The following is a 23475-nucleotide window of genomic DNA, read 5'->3' as shown; positions in this document are numbered from 1 at the left end:
GCACACTTTCCCAGTGGCTGAGATGCTGTAAGATATGTGTTATATTGTATGCTGTGTAAGCCCTCCCTTTTAGCTCTGACATGACTATGGCTGAGGTGGGCGCCTGAGTCCCTATTGATAATTTAATGGGCCACTCGTGGCCTACGGTCACACGGCAGGAGAAAAGGCATATGGATGGTAAAATGGGATTACTGTGTTCTTAATAACTTGGGCAACCTGTGATCCTCAGCATAAGGTCACCACATGCATCATACAATGAAAGCACAGTTCCCACTAACGCAGCACAGGTGTAAGTCAGTGGTGCTTTAGCCAGCCAATCCTGGGTATATTTTGCTATTTGTGATCGTACCGGCTCACCATGGGAGCTCTTTTGTGTACTAACGGTTGCAGACCTGGACTTCGCAAAGGGTGCTTCGGTACCACTGTGCATTGTAGCGGTTGTCCCCTCCGATGGCGCTCGAGCTCTCGATCACATCCAGACTGTAACTTTCTGCTCCTGCTGCCACGTGCACACTTTCCAATCCTTGACTGAACCGGACAGCTCTCAGGTCCACGCAGATCTGCCCTTAACATGGCCGCATCCCCTTTTTAAAGGCTCCTCTTCCTCTTAGTCCCACCTTTTCCACAGCCGTTATCATTGGCTGCTTTCATGTTCATTAACAGACATGTCCATAGCACATTGGAGAGGAACCTGTCATGGGGCAGTGCGAGTGTATGGATCTTATTACACAGGGGGTTACATCTGCATATAAAGCTTCTGTCATAAGAACAAAAATGAAGGAAGTGCTCCTGAAGTTGACCCGCTATGTAGCGCAAAGTAGTCAGATTTGACATTTTTGAAGAGAACACACAGTGGTATTCTATTCCATCCTGTTTCATTGGACTTTGGCCACTACGCGTTCCTTATAACAGGTGGGCAACTCCAGTCCTCAAAGGCCATCAACAGGTCAGGTTTTCAGGATATCCCTGCTTCAGCACAAGTGGCTGTCAAAGACTGCACCCCCTGTGCTGAAGCAGGGATATCCTGAAAACCTGACCTGTTGGTGGCCCTTGAGGACTGAAATTGTCCACCCCTGACTTCTAAAATACCCTACATATTGCTAATGGTATATACAGTAGTCGCCTGAAGTGGGACTGAGCCTGTGATACATTGCAAAGGCCGACTTGCTGTCGTTCCAATTATCTTTTAGTTTTATAAATAGCCCCTTTTTACCTTGGTCACTTACCTCTCTGTGGTTATCTTGCCATATGATGTTTTTTTGGTTTTTAAGCATTATAACTCAGCCCTAATCAAGGCTTAGTACTGCGCAGTACAACTTGCACAGGGAATGAAGTGGTGCTCAAAGGGTTAAACAATGCTGCATTCAAGGGACTGACCAGATTCCTTAATGAGCATATAAGGATAGGTTAAAAAGAATGCCACAACACTCCAAATATAGTAACAAAACAATAAATGCAACGTTTCAACCCCTCTCACGGGTCTACCTCAGGGCTGAGTAATACCTTTATTTTGTTATTTACTATATTTGGAGGTGCTGTTGCATTTTTCTACTTGGCAGTATAAATGTGTCATTTATCATTGTGCGATATAGAGATAGCCTATGTGCCTTTATTTTATTGCACACCCAACACGTTTCCGAGTAGTGTTAGAAAGTTTTAAATATAATTATTAATAATTATTTATTTACTACTTACTTAAAAAAAACTAACAACTGTTCGAACACAAAACAGGAAAAACGTGAACGTAGATTTATCTGTTATATATATACACCAAGGGGCCCCAGCACGCAAATAGATACAATAGACAATTGTCAATATGAATAAGTCAATAAAGGTGTATTTGGCAAAATTTGTAGCAGCTGTACAATAATGAAGGTTCTGGAAATGGTTTTGCTACCCGTGTATTCTGTGGCTGCTGTGGTCATACCTGTGAGGCAAACAGAAGGCCAGAGATCTCCGCGGTGGTGTGGGGAGTATCAGGACAGATTCGTGGTGATTTCCTTAGTGGTCAGCGCCTCCAGTCCAAGAGATATGCACTTCGTGGACACTTCTTCTTCCTTTAGTCGTTACCATGCATCAAGGACTACACCAGTTGTTGCTTTGACTGAAGTTTATTGGCAGTAGTATTTGTAGTGGATCATTATCACTGTAACCTATCCCTTCTTGGACTAGGCCTCAGTCACTTCTCTAGCAGAAGACCTCTCTGCAGTATCTGTATACTCAGGCATCTCTTCCAGAAGAACATCCTTCTCTGATCACTATCCCAGACAGAACTCTCTCAGAGCAGACTAGAACTCACACATACTCACTGTTCTACACTATATAGGAGAGCAGCCCCCTTCTTCCCTGGGGAGTGGCTAGAAAGCCTGACTATTCCTGTCATATGCCTCCTCATCATGTCCACACTGCCCACCTTTATAGGGACTTACAGTGAGGTCATGGCCAGGAAAATATTTGTCCAAAGAGACTTGACTACAGGTGTTATGGTGCCAACCTGTTAGGCTTACAAGTGGTCTAAGCCTCCGTGCTTGGGGAGCCTGAAGTGGCTGGTGCAGCGCCTCCACTTGTGAGGATCCCTATGTTGGCGGGATAGCCCCTCACGGGAACCGGTATACTTATATGGTATGCCTCCAATAATCACAATCCACACAAAATATATGCAACCTATTTACTATGGTCCCATAGTCACAGCAATACGGTTAATACACACAATCAGAGTAACCGTCTCCCAAAGTACTGAGAGTGCCCTTGGCACCGGAAACCCAATGTCCAGCAGAACAGTTCCTCCCAGAAATAAATGTGAGGGCAGCGCTTCCCTCTCCGTGTGGCGTTGGTGCACGTGGGTACCTTCCTGGGTACTCTTGTACACAAGGGTCTATTCACACAAGGGTCTCTTGTACACAAGGGTGTCCCACGAAGCAGGGCCTCCGACAATCCCCATCTCGCCTCACGTCCGGTAGGACCGTGCGGCTGTTCCACTGGGCCTGGGGAATCCTCCGCCGCGGTTCCGTCTGCTCCACTGAATTGTCCGCACACTAAGGGGCAAGTCCCTTACTATTGGCCAACCCTACAACACTCCACTACGGTGTAGGGAACTAGCTGGGGCCTACGGGGGAATGGGTCTGGCATAGTCCAGGGGGCTTGGCTAGCTCCCTGGACACTTCCTCTCCCTTCACGGCTACATCAGGACTGAGCACGCTGCCTCCAGTCTGCAGAAGAAATCCTGAACGACAGGACCTCCTCTTCCTGCAGTGCCAACCTCAAGAAGGCCACTGCCTTACACATAGTCCCTATGCATGTGGTTGCGCCAGCCACAACATGGCCGACACAGCTCACTAAACCCTCCCACGCGACAGGACCACTGCCTGGAAGGAGGCAAGGGAGGGTACCCTGCTACATATATAAACACACACACACTCACTGAGATATAAACACTCATAAGTTTGTGCATCTGTAATTGCTAAGCAAATATTAATTATTTTTGAAGGGCCCCTTGATTTCACCTTACTTTGCAATCACTAACATGCTCTAAAATGTTACAACCTCTTTCAAAGCGGAATGTTTCTTTGAAGGTAGTAAAGCGTTTGATAAGCCTTGAGTTAGAAATTATAGCCTTGTAATTCTCTATTTCTATGAAAAGGCAGTGAAGAGATATAATCAAGCTTTTCATTTGTCAAGAAAGGAGACACACGTTTCATAATGGAAATGTAATTGTAGTGCCATTTTAAACAGTTGTCATTTTAGAGCATTGCTAAAGATGCATAGGTCACAGAAAATATTTTTTTGTCATTCGCTTGGTCAAACATGCCAGTTATAATAAACCAGAAGGTCACTCTATAAAATTAAGCACTACAGGGGGAATTGATGAAACTTTGCGCACAGTTTGCTGCCTGTCGAACTCATTCATGGTAATTTTACATTTAGGAGGGATTTAATTACCTAGGAAAAGAAGTACAAGGGGATGCTATGGGTAGCGGAATAATAAAAGGTGTCATCACACAGAGTATTAAAACATTTCAAGTGTTGTCACAGTCAGGACCCTACAAGTCTAGGAATACTATGTTAACACTGGATGGGGGTGACAGACACATGCTACTTCAAAATGTGGATTCACAAGTTAAAAACAGTCACTTGCCTTGGGGCATAACACTGATATACTGTTGATTAGCTCAATAGTTTATTCTATTTTATCGTGTGTGTGTGTGTGTGTCTATATATATATATATATATATATATATATATATATATATATATATATATATATATATATATATATATGTATGTGTATATATATGTATGTGTATATATATGTATGTGTATATATATGTATGTGTATATATATATATGTATGTGTATATATATGTGTGTGTATATGTGTGTGTGATGTGTGTGTGGTGTGTGTGTGTGCTGTGTGTGTGCTGTGTGTGTGCTGTGTGTGTGCTGTGTGTGTGCTGTGTGTGTGTGCGCGCCTGAAGGCACTCCAGGACTTAGAGAAATAAAGTTTATTGCAAAACGTAGAAAACTAAATGACATTTATTGCAAAGCTAAGTTTACTTTATTTCTTTTTCAAAGTGCTAATTATTATGTTTATATATTATTATTATTATATATTGCCCAGGTTTTCTTGCAGAGATTTGAGTGCAAACGTGGAAAAAAGCGAGCACTCCAGAGAAATTGGTGGTCTATTTAAACAAATCGACGTTTATTTTCTCTTAGGAGCATACACATATCTACAATGTACTATATATATATATATATATATATATATATATATATATATATATATATATATCTTTATGAAGGTCACAGATCTTCTTCCATTTATAATACTATAAACTTTGTCATTTTTTCTTTTATAGTTTACACCAAAGACAAAATATACCACATGCATCTGTGCAGCTAACAAAGCTTTTTGTTCTTATAGAATATCATATTTCAATTTTTTTTACACACACACCATATATTTTCAAAACTTCCACCCATGATTTGGATGAGTAAGCAATATAAAGGTCACAAAGGATTAAAAAGGGTATAAATATTGAAGACTGGATCCTATTCTCATACCCTTGAGGAAGACGTACTGTAATCACATGTGAAACAGGTTGAATGCTGAAGCTGTGGAATGCAAAGCTGCACTGGATGAGGTGTGAACAGCCAGGTGTCACTGGTGATGTCATTGGAAGGACGTAGGCAACGTGAGGGCAAAACTGAGACACAGAGACATTTTCATTGTGCACACGTTTGTGTCTCTTTATTAAGGTTCTTTGCTCTTACACTATTTGGGTTTGTGATTTACAGAGTGGCAAAGAAATCCATTGGGTCTGAAGTGGCATAAACCTCCCTGGTTAACAATCTGGGCCAGATGTCAGATACTGTATGCTATAAACAGTCAGATCAAGGCTTACACCTAAATACACTATTCTTTGCATTTATACATACCTATAGCATTTTGGGGCCTACCCTATTTACAAAGATTATTATTTTTTTATAAATGTGTGTCACAATTTCGAAGCACAAGCAAAGACTTCATACCTATGACCTATAATTCGTTGGGCGAAATTATTTTTGATGCACCGCTCTGTTGAATATCGGATTCGTACAATTTAAACTAAAACATGATTATTTTAATGGTTTCATTTAGAACTGACGTTAGTACAGTATATTTAAATGATTACTCTAATATAATTAATTTTAGCCATACTTTCAAAATATTACATTTTGTTAATCTTTGTAATGAAACATCCCCGATGCGTCAAATAATTTTTTGTCTTGATAAATAAGTTTGAGCGCAAACACTATTAACAGACTTTTTAGGTTTTGCGCCAAATTGAACTTGGGGGGACTACAGTATTTTGACACATACTGTATGCTACTTTTTGGGGGGCACAGAAAGATTATTCTGTAGTAAATAACATTAACATCTGTGCGCCACAAAAAAAAAAATGTACATTTGTTTTTAAACCTGATGGAGAAATTTCAGGTCAGTGCAAAAAAGCTAAATTGAAAATAATATTGTCGTGCAAAAAAGCTTTTGTGTTTTCTTTCTGATGCTACTAATGATTTCCCTGAAATGCCAAGATATAATAACAGAGTTGTTTTCCTGGGTGCTTTGCTCACCAACGTATTTCGGAGCCTTCCGGCAGCAAATGCGTTATGCTCTTAAAAACCACCTTCATGTCATCATTATGCTGTCTAAAGCATTTACACCCCTCTGTCACTGAAGGTTTTAATCAATAATCTATTAAAATAGTTTTCTGTTGCAGAACATTTATGCTCCTAGATTGAAGTCTGATTTGTGTAATTGATTCATTAATAAAATAAAATCGCACAAGTTAATGAAAATGAAAGAATACGAACCAAATTAAATAAGCTTATTAACTGGAATTAAATTAAATGATGTATTTTAATCAAATGTTCAGTGGCTTTGTGTTCTGATTAGAAAAGTAAATTTTTTCTTTTTCTCGAGAGATGACTTTGGATATGTATTCCTATTCTATTAAAATAAATGTTTTGGCATATATGAAAAATAAATAAGGGGCAAGGAAAGTGTCTTTTGGCTTTGTGCCTCTGTATAAATATCCTGAAAAAGGTGTATGCTCTTTATATTTGTAAAATTAGTATTTGTGTTTGCATCTGCATTATACTGTATGTTGCCCAAGACCAGGAAAATAACAGCCTGACAGACAAAGTTTCATATAACATTGCATCGAAAATAACTCCTCCCTAAGTCATCCGTATGCTCCTCATAATCCCCAGTCCCCATTGAGGCAATATCAGTGCATACTGTATCATCCTGACTGTGTTCAAAATACACAGAAATGTGAGAAATTATCTACATTTTTAATTGTTGGTGAACTAACATCCATGGTGCCCTTTGTCATGTTAAACTAGGGCTTAAATGATGGTTTAACTGTTCCCTGACTTGCCAGTCCATCAAATTGACATTTTTTACATGTCCATTTGTCAATAGCCATCCTGATGTTCTCACCTATCTATTGGACATTGTGACTAAATAGGCAGCAAGGCTTCCTAAAAATTCTCGGTGGCTCTGCCCTGTTCCGTATTTTCGGCATGGTTACTGTAGGTAACACTAGGGTTAATGTTGGACACCAGAGTTTTGCTCGTTTATTTTATTATATTTATTTATAAAATGTTTTACCAGAAAGTAATACATTGAGAGGTACCTCTCGTTTTCAAGTACAGTATGTCCTGGGCACAGAGTTATGACAAATAAATGGTTACAAATACATAGTTACAATGAGTGAAAAGGGTTATACAGTACATTATATATTGTATGCACAGTTCAAGATAATATATATTATAGGCGTATATAACAGTTACAGACCAGATTAAAATGTGAGAGCTTTAGTTTTGAAAGAACTTAGACTGGTGGCGGAAGTGAGAGTCTCCGGTAGACTGTTCCAGTTGTGAGGTGCACGGTAAGAGAAGGAGGAGCTTAACCTATATAAAACAGTGATGGACAGCTCTGTTCAAGTGGTTATGGACCTGCAAGGGTTAACTCTCTTGCAAAAGGAGCTGTAATCACACCAAAGTTAATTACATCAGAGCTTGTCATTGTATGCCCAGGGAGGGGGAAACCCTTATACAGTATGTGCATACTTTATAACTACATGGTCCAGTTGGGTTTTTTATACTGCACATGGACACTGTGATTGGATTATGCCCATTCTTGAGGGACCAGGAAGAGGTCGACCACCTGCTGAGAAGACTTGCCTTTAAAAACTAGAGAGCCAAACTGAGAGCCAAACTGGACTGCGCCCCTGTCTGGGATTAGCAACATCTGGGATTCCCATTTTGTGAATAGCTTAGGCGGCATTCTGGGGACTGTGATTCAGCTCTGTTGGGAGTATTTTCTCCCATGCCATTCTCCTTTTCCAATATCTGCCCTGGGTGTTGGAATCCCTGTTATCTCTCCATTCAATAAACCTAAAGTTTATTATTGTCTCGGGTAGCCCTATTATAGGGTTGAGCCTACCCTCAAAGACTCTAGTGGCAGCGGATACCTTAGGGATCTGGGCACCGATCAGGGACCTTTGGTCTTGAGGCAGCCCTGTTACGTGACAGACATGTAAACAAGTAGCCATACATTTGTAGTGCTGGACCAATTCAAGCTGCCCCCAAGACTTCCACAACATGACTGCCACCCATCTTTGTAAATATATAACTCCTTTGCCGCTTAAAAACGTAAGCTACTGTACAGCATGTGCCCATAATGATTTTCTTTTTGATTAGTCTCTTCAGTCAGGTTATATATCAACTGAATATTTATTTTCTAAGTTCTAATCATGCCAAACTTAGGTAGAATGCAGTCAATTAATTTTTAAGAAGTGCTTTGTTTTATTACTTTCATGAAATATGTATATATTTTGCAATCTTATTTACTGGCACGTTCTCTTTTGTGGATCATCCTTTTTTTACAATTTATTTTCTGCAATGAATGTATATGTAGATTTAAGATCTCTGATCTTATGTTATAAATTATATTTCAAAATATTTAAGAGAGCTTAGCTTGAAGTTCAGATTCTATTATCTTTTTTTAGTTAAAAAAAAACAAAAAAACGAATAAAAACACTAAAAGGGACACCTATCCTCTATCATCCATTTTCTCTAGCCAAGTAACAGCATTGGTATCTGCAAGACTGTATCTTCAGGGCAACAAGTTATTGATTCTTGAGGTTGAGGAATGATTGTAGGACCAATATTTTTCCCCTTCCTGTTTGGCTTTCTTCCATGTGTTGGTGATATACATGCTGGCAGTGTCTCTGAATAGTATAATGAAAAATGCCACAGAGAAGCTGAATATGTGATACACAAGCACCGACAAGTCAATTCAAGGTCATTTCTAAGGTTATGCAGACTCTTCATGTGATATATTACTTTGGACAGATCTGTACCGGGTTAGATTGATTTAATATGCAGCTGTGTTGATTCTACTAAATCAACTTGTGTTCAATGTCAATATATGAAGTTCAAACTAATTTAACTTTATGGTAAAAGTGACCACTGTGTGTATAAGAATACATGACAGTGCACTCATTGGGGATATATATATATATATATATAGATATCTATATATATATATATATATAAGATATATTATATATCACCTTTTCCCCCACCCTAAGTGAGACCATATAGCTACCGGTGTATTCTGGTGCTGGTGCATACCTGGTTGGTAGAACAGAAGGCCTGAGATCTCCGCGGTGGTATAGGGAGACATCAGGACAGGCTATCAAAGATGGTTCATCGGTCAGCGCAGCGCCTCCAGCCCAGGAGGATCCAAGTGCAGTCAGGATGAACCTCAGGGGCAACTGTTGTTATGTTGTTCACACTCCAGACATCACACCAGAGAGGGTATAGCTAGAGTTTATTAGTCACATCACATCAGCATAGGTTTCATTCCCTGAAGGCAGTACCCCAGGCTTGAGGCCATGAGCACCCCTCCTCAGTATACCTTACCCCTAACAGGGCAAGGCCTCAGCCAACTCCTGTCCAGGAGAGACTTACTGCTGGGTCCTCATATCAGGGAGGGCAGCACAGAACTAACTCCCAGAACTCCTGCTCTAACCTCTAGAGAGAAACCCCCTTCTTCCCAGGGGAGTGGCTTGTAAGCCTGCCTCCTATCAGTCATAGGCCCCACTTGTAATACCAGGCTACTCCTGAACTTTATCAGATAACACACCTATAACAATAGAACCAGACCCGCAGGATTGCTCCTAACACTGCCCACTTTTACTGGGTCTCACACAGTGCTAGAGGGGCCAGGGAATTAGTCCTGCCTTTCACCATTATCACCCACACCCATCAAGGTCAAAACGGCTGTCTGTGGGTGGGTTTACTGGCTATGCATCTTAACCCAAGCTGTGCTCAAAGCTGTGATATGTAGCAAGTATTAGCTTACAGGGGACCATTGCATATGGTTTTGAAGTAAAAGGTGGCACTGTGTGCTCATTTGCATGTTATTTCCCAGAATCCCTTGCTGCAGTGGAAGCGCTGTGTGCTGGGTGATAATGGTGAAAGGCAGAGTTGCAGACCTGTCTAAGACATGCAAATGAGCATACAGTAATATTTCCATTAGCTATATATTATATATACACACACACACACACTCACACGCACATTATGTCTGTGTTTATTTTAATTAATTTATTCTCATGGTGATTCCACATCTTTCTCTTAACTTTATAGTACTATATGTAAAATATGTTTATTGTATTCTTATTTTATTTATTTTTATATTATTCCTTCTCCTTTTTTTATTAGTATAAATATTTTTTTCCCTATACTGGATGTATAACAATTCATGGGCAGTACAGGTTCAAAACAATAATAAAATGTAAAAAAAAAGAGGCAACTACTATATTGTTAAATGAAAATGAATAAAGGTGGGCACGTGCGCTTCTGTTGTGGTACTACACTTTATTTCGTGTTTTAGTTTTACAAAAAATTGAAACAAAACTTTATTTGAAAAAAAAAATCTATTTTGGAAACTTTTTTTCAAAGTTTTACCTTCAATTTCTCCTACAAATTTTTTGGGGGTTTTTTTTTTCTCACAAAAGGTTTATGAACAAAAACACACAAAAAAGGAAAGAAAAGGAAAAGTCCCAAAAAGTTTGTTCTAAATTTTTGTTTTTCATTTGGATTTTTTAAAGCACCAGTCCTGCATCCACCTTTTGTTTTGTTTGTGTTACTATATGCAGCATGTGACTAGCTTTAATGAGAAATAATTACATAAACTTCCAATCGATCCGTTCTCCTGTGATAGATCGGCCAATATCCTGCTCTCGAAATGGCCACCTTCTGACTCTGAGCTGCAGCCTGTGACATGCAGCGCTGCAATGTAACATTCTATTTCTAAGTGTAACACATCGCTGTTACAGCTTTCAGTTTGGCAATAGACGGTCTACTGTTTGGAACACCGCAACAGATCTGTTTCTGATACTTTGTTGCCAATTGGCAGAGCTCAAAATAGGTGCATGTCAGAGAGCCAGTTTCAAAAGAGCAAGTGGATCTGACTTTCTAAATGGTTGCTATAGCAACCAAAGGATGATCAGTACATTAAAAAATATTTAAATGGCATTAGAAGTTAATTTATTTTTTATGCAGTCAGTATCTAATAATACAGAACTGTCTTTTTTAGAGATATAACATTTACAGTATATTTTAGTAGTGGAGGTAGAAAAGTGTGTAATCCTACTCTGGTATATTATACCACTCAGTCTCACACTGCTTTAAGAAATCCAGGTTTGAACCGGTCTGAAACATTACTCTGCTCAGGAAGTTTTCCAATGCTCAATGTGTTAAGCAGGCATTGCTGCACGTGCGAGTGTGCTGCTTTCAAACGATTAGAAGCTTTGCCAGTCCCCATAGTTTCAGGATAGCAGATTACAATTATCACTGTCATTAAACAGGTGCACTGACTCTTCCTTTAAAACAGCTCCTGTTGTTAATTGAAAGGATCTCATTTGAGAATGGCAGTATTTTACTCCTACTCTTCCTAATTGGTTTGTCATTAGTTTATCAGCATCCACTAACCCCATTAGCCAGCGATTAGTATGTCACTGGAAGGCTCCAAACCGCCAATTACAGATGCCAGAGCGCAAAGTCACCCAATACCAAAGTGATACTTTTTGATAATAAATTCAAAACCTGTCACATTAGTTCTTAATATATTTTATCCGAAGTAGTATAAATAATCCTGAAAATAATATATTTAAATTTAAGGATAATACATTTATAGCCTAAAATAAGAATCTAAGGTTGTTCTGGAACTATTTAGGCTAATGCACAGCCCAAGCGTCATGCTGGTCTTAAAGTTAGTAAAGTAATACACTTGGCCCTGCCACAAATCAGCCATTAATCCTGCCCAAAACAGGCATGTGCTTCTCTCTATTAAATACCTGTGCTATGTATGAAGGGACGCAGTGAACTTTTTTCTTTAACGTAAATTTTGAAGACTAGAGAGGTTTTATAAACATGCATTTCTAAGTAACAAAGTTGGCTTCAGTTTTCAGGAAGTGGTTCCAGGAGTTACCCAACACACGTTTTCCAAGAGAGGTGTATACAATTCAGCATCAGCTTGCATCATGGTCGTCCCCAGTACACACCGGATCCCCTGCTCCGGAGGTGAGGTCATGTGTAAGGCCCATTCTCACGCTCCGTGGTGGGTACCCTTGATTTCAATAGTCATTGGCTCTCTGTTATACTTAATCAGGCACTAAAATGACTTGATTATTAGTGTCATGGAGGTGGATTCTGCCCAGATTCACTAAACTCGGTTAGCCTATTTAATGTGACATTACCAAAATGAATACCTATTACAGAATTCTTAACACAGTAGTTACTAAAACAAATAACGCAAGGTTAACCAGGTTTTACTGCGGTAACAAAGGCATGACGTTGTTAACAGCCATTATTCTAACACACAAATGAGCTCATTACAGCCTAAATTATATTCACCCCAGATTCACAAAGCTCCATCAAGGTTAAGTATGGGAAATAACACATACATCTGTAACATATATTGAAATTATTTAAATGTACACGTTTTACAGGAATCTAAGGAATTTAATCTCTATAAAGCTATATACGTCAATGGGCCCTCCCTTTCTTTCGTCTTCAAAAGCCCTATTTCAGTTTCTGGCTTGGTGCAATGCCAAAACATGCTGAGATTCCGAGAGGTTAACCCTATGCTCATGAGCTCAATTACAGCCGTTATCTTTACATATAATTACCCTAGCGAACTCGGGGACAACAACAGCTGTTTGAGTTTCAGGTAATGTCACGTTATTTGCCCTGCATAAAGGCTTTAGGAAATGATCAAGTTGGACCTTGCTGGACAGCAATGCTGTGTCTGCCTTTCAAGAGAACATGGTAAGAGCTGCTGTGGTTTACTGCACCATTGGTCAACATTGTCTTGAGGCAAAAAAGACAAGTAACAGTAGTAATTGATTTGGTCTTACTCACTCCCACCTTCCCCACACCTGTGATGTAGATATCTCCTAAATTGCACAAAGGCTGAAGAATACATGACTACTATTGTCAGTAGGGCCACGAGAAAGGAACAAGCGACAGATCCATGAATATGTAGACAGTAGTGGAGATGCTCAGACCGTGATATTAACATAGCAAGTGAGCCAGAAAAGATTATTTGTCATCAGGAAGGCACCGCACAACAAATACATACTTTAATTAGCACTGAAAGAGAGCTCTGATGTGTGACTATTTTTAAATCAGCAAAGCTACAGTAATGGGTATCATTAAAGATGTGCAAACCTTTTTTGCGTGCTTAAGCGAACGTTTGCAAATGTCACCCAATTTGATTCAGAGAAAATGTTGTCCCTTGATACAAAAGTTCGCAAGAAGTTGGCTTAACGCTAGAAGCCAATAGATATTGCATGTTTGATTGATTTCAATTACTTTTTCTTCCAAAATGTGATCAAACTATAAATAAATATACATTTTGCAGAGCTCTTCTATTTTGATAGAGAATTTTGAACAATTTCGGTCATTTCGCTAGAACTTTTGGGGCCAAAACGAATCTCATTAAGTTTGCATATTACACGATCTAATAATCAATACAGTAGCAGGATATCCTCTCCATAGGAAAGTAATCAGCGGGCACTGCTTGGACAAAAAATGGCAAGAAGGCTGGACTGTGCAAAAAATATAAAAGCCTTTATTGGTTCCCAGCAAACATGGATAAAAAAGGGGAGAAGGAGTCCCACCTCAGAGCTCTGACGCGTTTCGTCCGCACAGGGACTCCCTCTTTGACAAAGTCCCTGTGCGGACGAAACGCGTCAGAGCGCTGAGGGGGGACTCCTTCTCCCCTTTTTTATCCATGTTTGCCGGGAACCAATAAAGGCTTTTATATTTTTTGCACAGTCCAGCCTTCTTGCCATTTTTTTGTCCAAGCAGTGCCCGCTGATTACTTTCCTATGGAGAGGATATCCTGCTACTTTATTGCTCACAAGCCTGGAGCACGCCAACTGGAATAGACCAATGAAAGAACTGAATAAGTTTATTTCTTATTCTTAAGCACCCCAGGGGAACAGCCACTTTTAGTGTACTATTTATACATTTGAGGGGTCCCTAGCAGGTTACTTAACCTACTGGGTCAATCCTCTGTATGTTGCCAGGCTGCTCCCATACTAGAGGAGAGTCAGTAGACTCATTTGCTGTTCATCATATGTGTTAACCCCGTATGGTCTGTTATCTTGTTGCTGATTTAAATGGACTTCTTATACCTGGAGTGAATCTCTGCAGCACAAGGAAATTTGAAGGGGCTCTACCCTTTCATGAGTGTTTCTGTAATAATCAATACAGTAGTAGTCCTATATTCACCCACCCCCCCACCTTGCTGATCAACCCGGCTCAATACCTACGTTCCCTATATTATCAAAGCAACATAATCTGTTGGTCTTTAACCACACGGACAAATCAGTACCTGCAGTATGTCTTATATGTATTGCTATAGATGGGAAGGGAGCACTCTCGAAACAATAGCAGAGCTGCCACGGGTGCCAACTGGGGCATAGATCATAAATAACCCATGTAGCACGTGTGACAATAGAAAAGAGAGCTCATGGACTTGTGCAAATAGCAGTCATGTAATGAACACTGGTAGACGTTTCGGTAATATATACCCTGGCCCTTTTCCAAAGACAATGTAAGACAGTTAAAACACTTGGTAACATAGATATATAGATTTCTTCATACACTTCCTCATACTGACTGAGCTTCTAAACACAAGCTACAAATCTGAGTATAATTAGAATTATTCTGAGACCACCGGCTATGGCTAAAACCAGGGAGCTCTTTGTTACTCCACCTGACAGAACCCGTTGGCATTCAAACACAAAGAAATGCCACTTTATTGTTAATTGTCAATATGAAAAGAGAGGATTGTGGTGGGCACCAATACTGAAAAATACCTATACAGAATATGCTGGTGCTAACAACAGGTAAAAAGGATCATCTGTAAACTCAAACACAACATGCAAACAACAATAACATGTAACACTCATAAAGAAATAAAGGAAAAGTCTGCCCACCAAAAAATATGCATACGATGCAGAGTGATATATACAAAGACAAACGCACAATGTTTCGGAATTAACTTTCTTCAAGGGCAGAAAGCAAATGACCTGAAGGTTAATAACGAAACGTTGTGCATTTGTCTTTGTATACATCACTCTGCATCACATGAATATTTATTGGTGGGCAGACCTTTTCCTTTCCATGTTTTCTGAGCGCTACGGGTTTTTGTTGTTGGAATGGTGTCAATATGACAAGACCGGCCTTCTGTGACACCTGGTGAAGAAGACAAAGTAAGGTAATGTTGGTAACAGAACGCAATGTGAAGACAGGAAAACATGAACAAATGCCTCGCAGTTCCAGATTATCTCTGCAGATGACCTAATATAGCCTTCTCCATGTACCTTTATTCCAAGGTTAAGTTAGAAATTGGGTAAAACACAAAACACAAAAAGATCACAAAATGAATAGTTGTAAGGAATTATTAGCAATGTTCAACAGCATTCATTTCAGAGATGATAAAATTCCAATTATATATGTAGAGCCTGTAAAACAATGTACAAATACCATGATTTAGATCTCTTCTATTGCAATCTATTAGCTAAAGAGACAACTTCTTCCTGTAAGCCATCTTGGCATTTATGCTTTTGCTCCCTCCCCTCTCCTTCCCGTAACAAGGTCTTACAACAGGGGGGATGTAACTCAAACAGTTTTACATTATACTACACAGTACGCTTAATGCACTGTTTCAAGCTCTGCTGCTTCCTACATTAATCATTGTAAGATATGAATCATATATGATTAAATTTGTTGTGACGCTGCAGGTTGGTTTCAAGGTCAAGATTCTCAAACATTAATGGTGTTGTAAAAGCCAATTTCTCTGTTTTACTAAATCTGACCTACTGTATAGTGCTTAGAAATGCTATTAGCTTCAACCTCCACAAGATGATCATACATTTTACTATCTTGTACTCACCAGCACATTTTGTCCTAGTCCTCAATGCTGGACCTGGAGATCCAGTCCCTCCTTCCCCAGGCCTGGATAACAGAACACTTATTTCGTACTCTGTGTCAGGATCAAGGTGTCCAATCTTATAACTGGTAGAGTCCACAGGTTGTATGTCATACCAGCTTCCGCTTGTAGTGCGATATTCCACTTCTCTCTGAGTGATGGGGCCATCACCATTAATAGAGTTTGCATTCAGTTGTATCCACAAATAGGTTGCTCCGACTGATGAAAGCTGAGGCGGGGCAATAGGAACAGGTGGTTCTAAAACAAAAATATATAAAAAAAATCAACTATTTGTTTGCCATTGTGGGCAGTTTCACACAAATAACCATATCAATTTGATGCTGATAAGCCTGTCACTGTCGTTGTCAAAATTATATTTTTTAGGACTATTCAATTAAAGCAACACCCCATGCTACAAATATAAAACTCACACTTAATTTAACACAAAAGTACATGTACGGTGTCTTTGTATTCATTGATTTGTATTTAGGTTTTTTAAAATCAATATATTACAGTAAAAATGGATGATCAACACAGCCCAAATTCATTAAAAATAAGTCTTGCATTACATCAAAGATTTCCTATTCCGCTGCAAATACATGGGTCCAAAAAAACAATCTGGTTTGACCAGAGCTGTTTGGCTGAAACATAGTCGGTGTAAATAGACAATTCAAAACAGAACGCGTTTAAACAATTATTTTTTCTCTTTCCGTTGGCAGACTCGATGCAACTCGATGCTGATCTTGCCAAATGTATGTGTTCTTAGAGCAGCCACGTTTTTTGTAAATCTGAAGAAGGATATGAAGATCCAGCATCTGGCAACATTGAGGGACACTGACAATCTCGAGACAAGGTTATTGCCGACTAAAGCCCAGATCCACAAAGGTCTGTTAAAGTGACTTCATGAGACACTAACCTAAGTTAACGCTTAATTAAGCTTCAAAGCCCAATAAGTTTAGGTTAAGCCATGTATTCTTCCCGGAAAGGGCACTGTGTTAACTATAACCGACGTTACTGCTAATGAGATGAGGTCTGTGAGAGTTGGCTCAACGATTTAACTTGACGTTGGTTAACTGAGAGATCCCATTTTACTGAGTGACATATTCTCCCCCAAACAAAAAACTGAACACACCTGGAAAATATACTCATTGTGATATGCATGTTATATTTACATAACTTAAATGAGCATATACCCCACGTATTTCAGGTATGTTCAGTTTTGTTCACAGTTATCTCTACACGTGTTGTGTAAAGGAGTGTTTGGGGCGGTATATACTGTAACTATACTGGCTACTTTAAAAAAAATAGGATTATTGCCCTGAATTAACAGTTCTTTGTTAATCTGGAAATAAAATGCAGAGAATAGAGTTGGGGCAGATGAAACTTTATCACACACACACACACACACACACACACACACACACACATTATATATACATGTAAATATACTGTGACAAACGCCCCTCTTTTGTAGCGCTGACGTTTGTCTGGGATCTTCCCGACACAGTCTTCTAGGGTTAATTATACAAATAACAGGATCATACAAAGTATTATGTTGCTTAACTCAGGCTTCTGCCTGCTTTATTTTCATCCCAGTTAGGGACTGCAGCTTTAACATGTGTAGGCAGGAGGCACTCAGCTATTAACCTTCAGCGGTTTACTCATATCAGTGTTATAATATTTCCCACACTGTTACTTCAAGAAACAAAAACCAAATCATATAAAGAAATCCTATCCCATTCAGGGATCTAACTACACAGCAGAATCAGCCTCTCTAACTGCTGCTGGGCCAACTAACCTGGTTCCCCATCTTAAAACAATGCCCTCTCATTTAGGGTCACTAGATACAGCATACAGTCTTTTAGATACAGCAATAAACGTTTGTTTGTCTTATCTGTTCGTGGTGGGAACTCTGTCCCAAGTGTTCAGGCAAATCCTCTGGTACTGCGATACTTGAAGGGGGTGTCCTCCCCGAACTGGATGCAGGGGAGCAGCGAAACCCCCAGCCTCCAGGCTCTAAGAAGAGAGACTGAAATGCAACCCTCTGCTCTAAATACCTGTTCTAGTGATTAGGAGAGCAGGCGAGGGAGAACTAGACACATTGTAAACTGTGGTCTGGATTTTTCATCCACCAGCCTGAGTTAATGGAAGTTGTGGAACGGATTATTTTGCACTATTCCTGCACTTTCTGACCTAAAATCGGGCAGAAAGCTGCCTAATATCTTTGGACTATGTCACAATACATACACACACACATTATATATACATGTATATATACAGTGTTCGACAAACCTATACATTTGCACGCCCCGGGCGAGTGGATTTAACATCGTGGCGAGCTCCTATCGGCCCAAGCAGCACACGTGTGGTACTAGGTGGCGAGTAGATTTTTTTGTTCGGCGAGTAGATTTTTTTGTTCGGCGAGTAGATTTTTTGGTGATTTGTCGACCACTGTATATATACATATACACACACACACACACACACACACACACACACACACACACACACACACACACACACACACACACACACACACACACACACGTTGGTAGTAGTCACAGGCTACCAATAATGCCACATTTTGTTGAATTACAAATAATGTATGCACAGTTTTTCAAACAAACCTTTTTTATTCTAAGCTACAAAGCTGCAGTAGTTAAACTGAACACGGTTATATGAGGAGGAGGTTAAATGGCAGCAAAGGAAATGTACTGGTTGCTTAGAGTATGTATTCGGCCCCTTAAGTCAGTACTTGGCAGAAGCACCTTCTGCAGCAATTACCGCTATCAGTCTTTTTGGCTAGGTCTCTACTAGCTTTGCACAGTAGGATGGTGGTGGCAACATCATGTTATGGGGATGCTTCTCTTCAGCAGGGACTGGGAAGCTTGTCATGATAGAGGGGAGAATGGATGGTGCAAAGTACAGGTGAATCCTTGAGGAAAACCTGTTTGAACCAGCCAAGACTCTGACACTGGGGCGGAAAATCACATTTCTGCAGGACAATGACTCGAAGCACAAAGTCAAAGCCACACTGGAGTGGTTGAATAAGAAGATAATTAATGTTCATGAGTGGCCCAGTCAAAGTTCTGACTTGAATCCAATTGAACATTTATGGCGAGACTGGAAGATTGCAGTCCATGGACAATCAGAACTGGATCAATTTTCCCATCAAGACTCGGTAAAAATGTCACCATCCTACTGTGCAAAGCGAGTAGAGACCAATCCAAAAAGGCTCATAGCAGTAATTGCTACAAAAGGTGCTTCAACCAAGTACTGATTTAAGCGGCTGAATACTTATGTAACCAGTACATTTGCTTTTTGTACATTTCCTTTGCTGCCATTTATATATATAACAGTGTTCAGTGTAACCTATACAGCTTTGTGGCTTAGAACAAAAATAGTTAGTTTGAAAAACTGTGCACACATTACTTGTAATTCAACATAATATGATATTATTGGTAGGAGGTGAATACTTCCGTAAACCACTGCATGCAAAATATATAGCAAATAAAAAGATCACTTGTGAGCATATTCACATGTCTTAGACAGGTCTACAACCCTGCCTTTCACCATTATCACCTAGCATACAGTGCTTCCACTGCAGCAAGGGATTCTGGGAAATGATGTGCAAATGAGCACACCATGGTGTGTGTGTGTGTGTGTAGCAAATGGAAATATTACTATATGCTCATGTGCATGTCTTAGACAGGTCTGCAACCCTGCCTTTCACCATTATCACCCAGCACACAGCACTTTCACTGCAGCAAGGGATTCTGGGAAATGACATGCAAATGAGCACACAGTGCCACCTTTTGCTTCAAAACCATTCAACATGGTTCCCCTATAGGCGTAAGCTTGATGCATGGTCACAGAAAGGGTTAAGATACATAGCCAGTAAACCCACCCACAGACAGACTGTTTCAACCTTAATGGGTCTCTTCAGTGTGGGGTTGGTTATACCGGCTATGCAAAACTGAAGCAGGGATCGGTTTTACCATGCTTAGTTAAGTTATGGTGGGTAAAAAAAGTGACAAACCCTTCACAGCAAAGCACATGGCAAATGGAAATATTACTGTATGCTCATTTGCATGTCTTAGACAGGTCTGCAACCCCGCCTTTCACCATCATCTCTCTCAGTATAGGAGGACGCTGCCCTGTTGTCCCTTATATAATCCCAATGTCCAATCTAGCAGCCAAGTAGAACAATATTAATACCGGCACGGCGCTGGAGCTCTTATTTTAAGATGGTGGGCAGTCGCATTGCAGGTCTGTTAGGGATGGAATATTTGTAGGGTGGGGCTATGCGTTCACACTTGACACCCGTAACTGCAGGTACAGGTCTCCCGGCTGCCTGTTATCCGATTGTGTCTTTCTAACAGCTTGGCATGTCTCCAGTTCTGCTACTGCTGTTCCCCTCAGTCCTCGCCACCGACTTTGTTAGATTAGTGAATAGGGTATACATATAAAGGCTAATTAGCTAATCATTTGCATACCATTTACCCTAACAGCCATTAATATTAATGCGATGCTTTTAACATAACCCAAATCCCCAGCTCAGAATGGGTTGCATATGGCATAGATCCAATATTCACACAGGAATTCAGCAGCACTTTAAGATTTGCCGTTGAAAATCCCCCAAAGTGAAGACTTGTTAGCACAGGGCTGTGGTGTTTGTAATGATTGTGATAACGCTATGTGCAACAGCCATGTATCTGTAAACAGTTCCGACTCAACTCAAAATCATTTAACATCAATTTAAATGATTAGGCTATTTCTTGAACCAGGACGTGATACCGAGCCTTTGTAGAGAATCCTAAGGCAACATGTGTAGCCATGCTGAAAGAACAGTTAATTACTTTCAAGTTTCCCTCTTCATGTAGCTCTGCTGAACTAAAATGCAAACTCGGAGGGAAGGTCAAGAGGGTTACTAGATACACCAATTAGTTTATAGTGTTACAAGTATTTGAAATTCATTTTGTTTTATTACTTTGTGTAATCCCTCGGGCTATTTGTATAAACTCACGCGGACTTTTGTTAAATAAAGCAATGAGGCAGTACCATCCAGGAGGCCAAACAAAGCGCAGAGAAAAATGATTTGGAAATGAAAACGTATGTCTTGCAAACTAGTCAGACTCATCTCTCTGCTCGAGCCTGCGAGCTGCTAACACATAAATCACAGAGGACGTCATAAAAAAAACCTTTTAAAAGGGGGCCGCACCTTTACATTAAACGATAACCTTCATGATGCCTACGGTAATTCAGTAACTGCATAATTACTAGTTAAAAATAGAAACGACCTATTACAGCCATGCTGCACATTTCTGCAAAATATATAGCGCTGGGCAATATTACGTTTATGGCATTTCAAACCATCTAAGTTCATACTGGCACAGAAAAATGAAGAAATACTACTGCAAAGGATAAATAAGTTGCTACATATCCTAATAATATCAACATCAGGTAATTCCAGCCAAAAATCTCCTTATTGCTGCAAATACTGAACCACATGTTCGGAGTGTAATGGTATGGTGCCAGGGGCATACAGATAGCCACGTTTGCCTTTATAAACACAGAGTACTTGCGCCATTTATAATCACATATCTGCAATCAGGACATTTTCCACAGGCAAATCCAGAGTGCAACTACTTTTCTATTTACCAGATTAGAAATCCACTTATCTTTTTAAGGAAAGAATTTCTATTACGATGCCTCTTCCATTCTAGTCTAGCATGGGCATGGGCACACACACAAAGTGGTGCAAATAGCAAAAGGTGGGCAGAATGCTCCAAGGTTTCCTTGCGTTTGTCAAACCCAGCTCACTATTCCCGGCAATTTTCACATGTAAAAAGTATGCTCAGTGCTTCCCGACTGCAGTACATGCAGATTAAAACATCCTTTCTAACGCCAGCAACCATAAACATAAAAGTTATTAATAGCAGTTTGTCTAGGCCTAACTTTCTACCCTTCATACTTTAGGATTTGGGGTCAAAAGCACGGATACTGACGAGATTGCTCTAATTCCAGATTAATATGATACACTGTGCAAGTCTTAGATAGAAATGGACAGGCATCTATAAAATTGGCATGTGTGTTATTTTATTGAATTTTTGCATAGCTCAATAGCTATTATGTAGAATTGTAGACAATTCAGGAAGTACATAGAATTTGATGAAAACCGTGACACATTCCAGGCAGAATGAATAGCTGTAAAGAATACAGTGCTATGGTTTTACTGTATATAAAAGATATTTGTCAAGGACGAGAAAGATACTGATTCTGATTCAATGCTAAATAATAGATCGTGAATGTAGACCAGGGGGTATAATGTTAAAATGGCTTCAGTGTTTTTATTTTGAAATGTATCAAAATACCAACTGTATCTCTGAAAATAAAGTAAACAGAGAGATTCATAAAGCTCTCTTAACACGAAATTGAGCTTCGATATCCTTAGCTGGCTTGAATAACAGTTAATGAGGGATCGAGCTGCGATACCCGTTATCGAAGCTAATGTCTGCTCTCAGAAGCAAGTAAAACAGAAACCGAATGCCTATTTCTGAAGCAGGGTTAAAACTATTAAAAAGGTGGAAATATCAAGGATGTGGAGTAAAAGTCTATACTATCAAATATAAATGTGTTTCAAATGAATGCAGTTTCAGGACAGTAAAAATATTGTAGGGGTTTTAAACGTTTTGCCACAAATTGCAACAAAATTGTCCCAGAACGTCTGTAAACACAATTATAACAGATTATTGCAATGTTTTCATGCATAACAGAAATGGTGATATAAACCGGAATATAAGTGACTGGACTAATGGCTAATATGTTATTTTGGTATAAAAGCAAAGTACCACAGCTGCAAAGATATTCCTTAAGAAACTCTGCTCTTTAATGTTTTAGAGGACAGTTTAAGTGACACTTTGTTAATACACTTGGATAACTGCGGATATTAAACACCACAGTCTTAGTGGGAGCTTTATCCTTTAATGTCATAATATTTTCATGTCTGTGATAAGTCAAAAATGTTATCGCTAAATAGAGCTTACTCCCTTTCTTTAACAAACTAAAAAAAAAACATATAGTCACTTTCTTTCCAAAACACAGGGTACTGCAGATTTGACATCGCCGAAATAAATAAATATATTTCAATAAATGTCTTCGATCTGCTTTAAAAAGCAGTGTTCTGATATAATCAATCTCAAATCCGTCTGCGGGCTTAAAATGAAAATCACTGAGCTGCAGAATGAATATTTTTTTCTTAGGAGCTCCAAAAGATCAGTTTCTGCTGAAGGAGCTAAGCTTTGAATAGAAATGGGTCACTGGTACTACAGATGGCTTCCCCTGTGTGCCCTCAGCTAAATACCTCAAGCCAACTTCTTCTAAGCTGCGAGACACCTATGTTTTCC

At 39.6% G+C, this 23475-nt stretch overlaps 1 protein-coding gene across 14 annotated transcripts in view; it reads right to left on the bottom strand.

Annotated features, from left to right (window-relative positions):
- The window catches only part of PTPRM (protein tyrosine phosphatase receptor type M), a 791475-nt gene that overhangs the window by 481330 nt on the left and 286670 nt on the right, over window positions 1-23475 (bottom strand). For all 14 annotated transcript variants that reach the window (XM_075585347.1, XM_075585335.1, XM_075585339.1 and 11 more), the window contains exon 7: window positions 16034-16327. In XM_075585347.1, coding sequence (XP_075441462.1) covers window positions 16034-16327 — 294 coding nt within the window. The remainder of the gene's footprint in view (window positions 1-16033; window positions 16328-23475) is intronic.

Source organism: Ascaphus truei, chromosome 2, assembly GCF_040206685.1.
Source record: "Ascaphus truei isolate aAscTru1 chromosome 2, aAscTru1.hap1, whole genome shotgun sequence".
In the NCBI taxonomy this organism is placed as follows: domain Eukaryota; kingdom Metazoa; phylum Chordata; class Amphibia; order Anura; family Ascaphidae; genus Ascaphus; species Ascaphus truei.
This window is presented reverse-complemented; position numbering and strand designations above follow the sequence as displayed.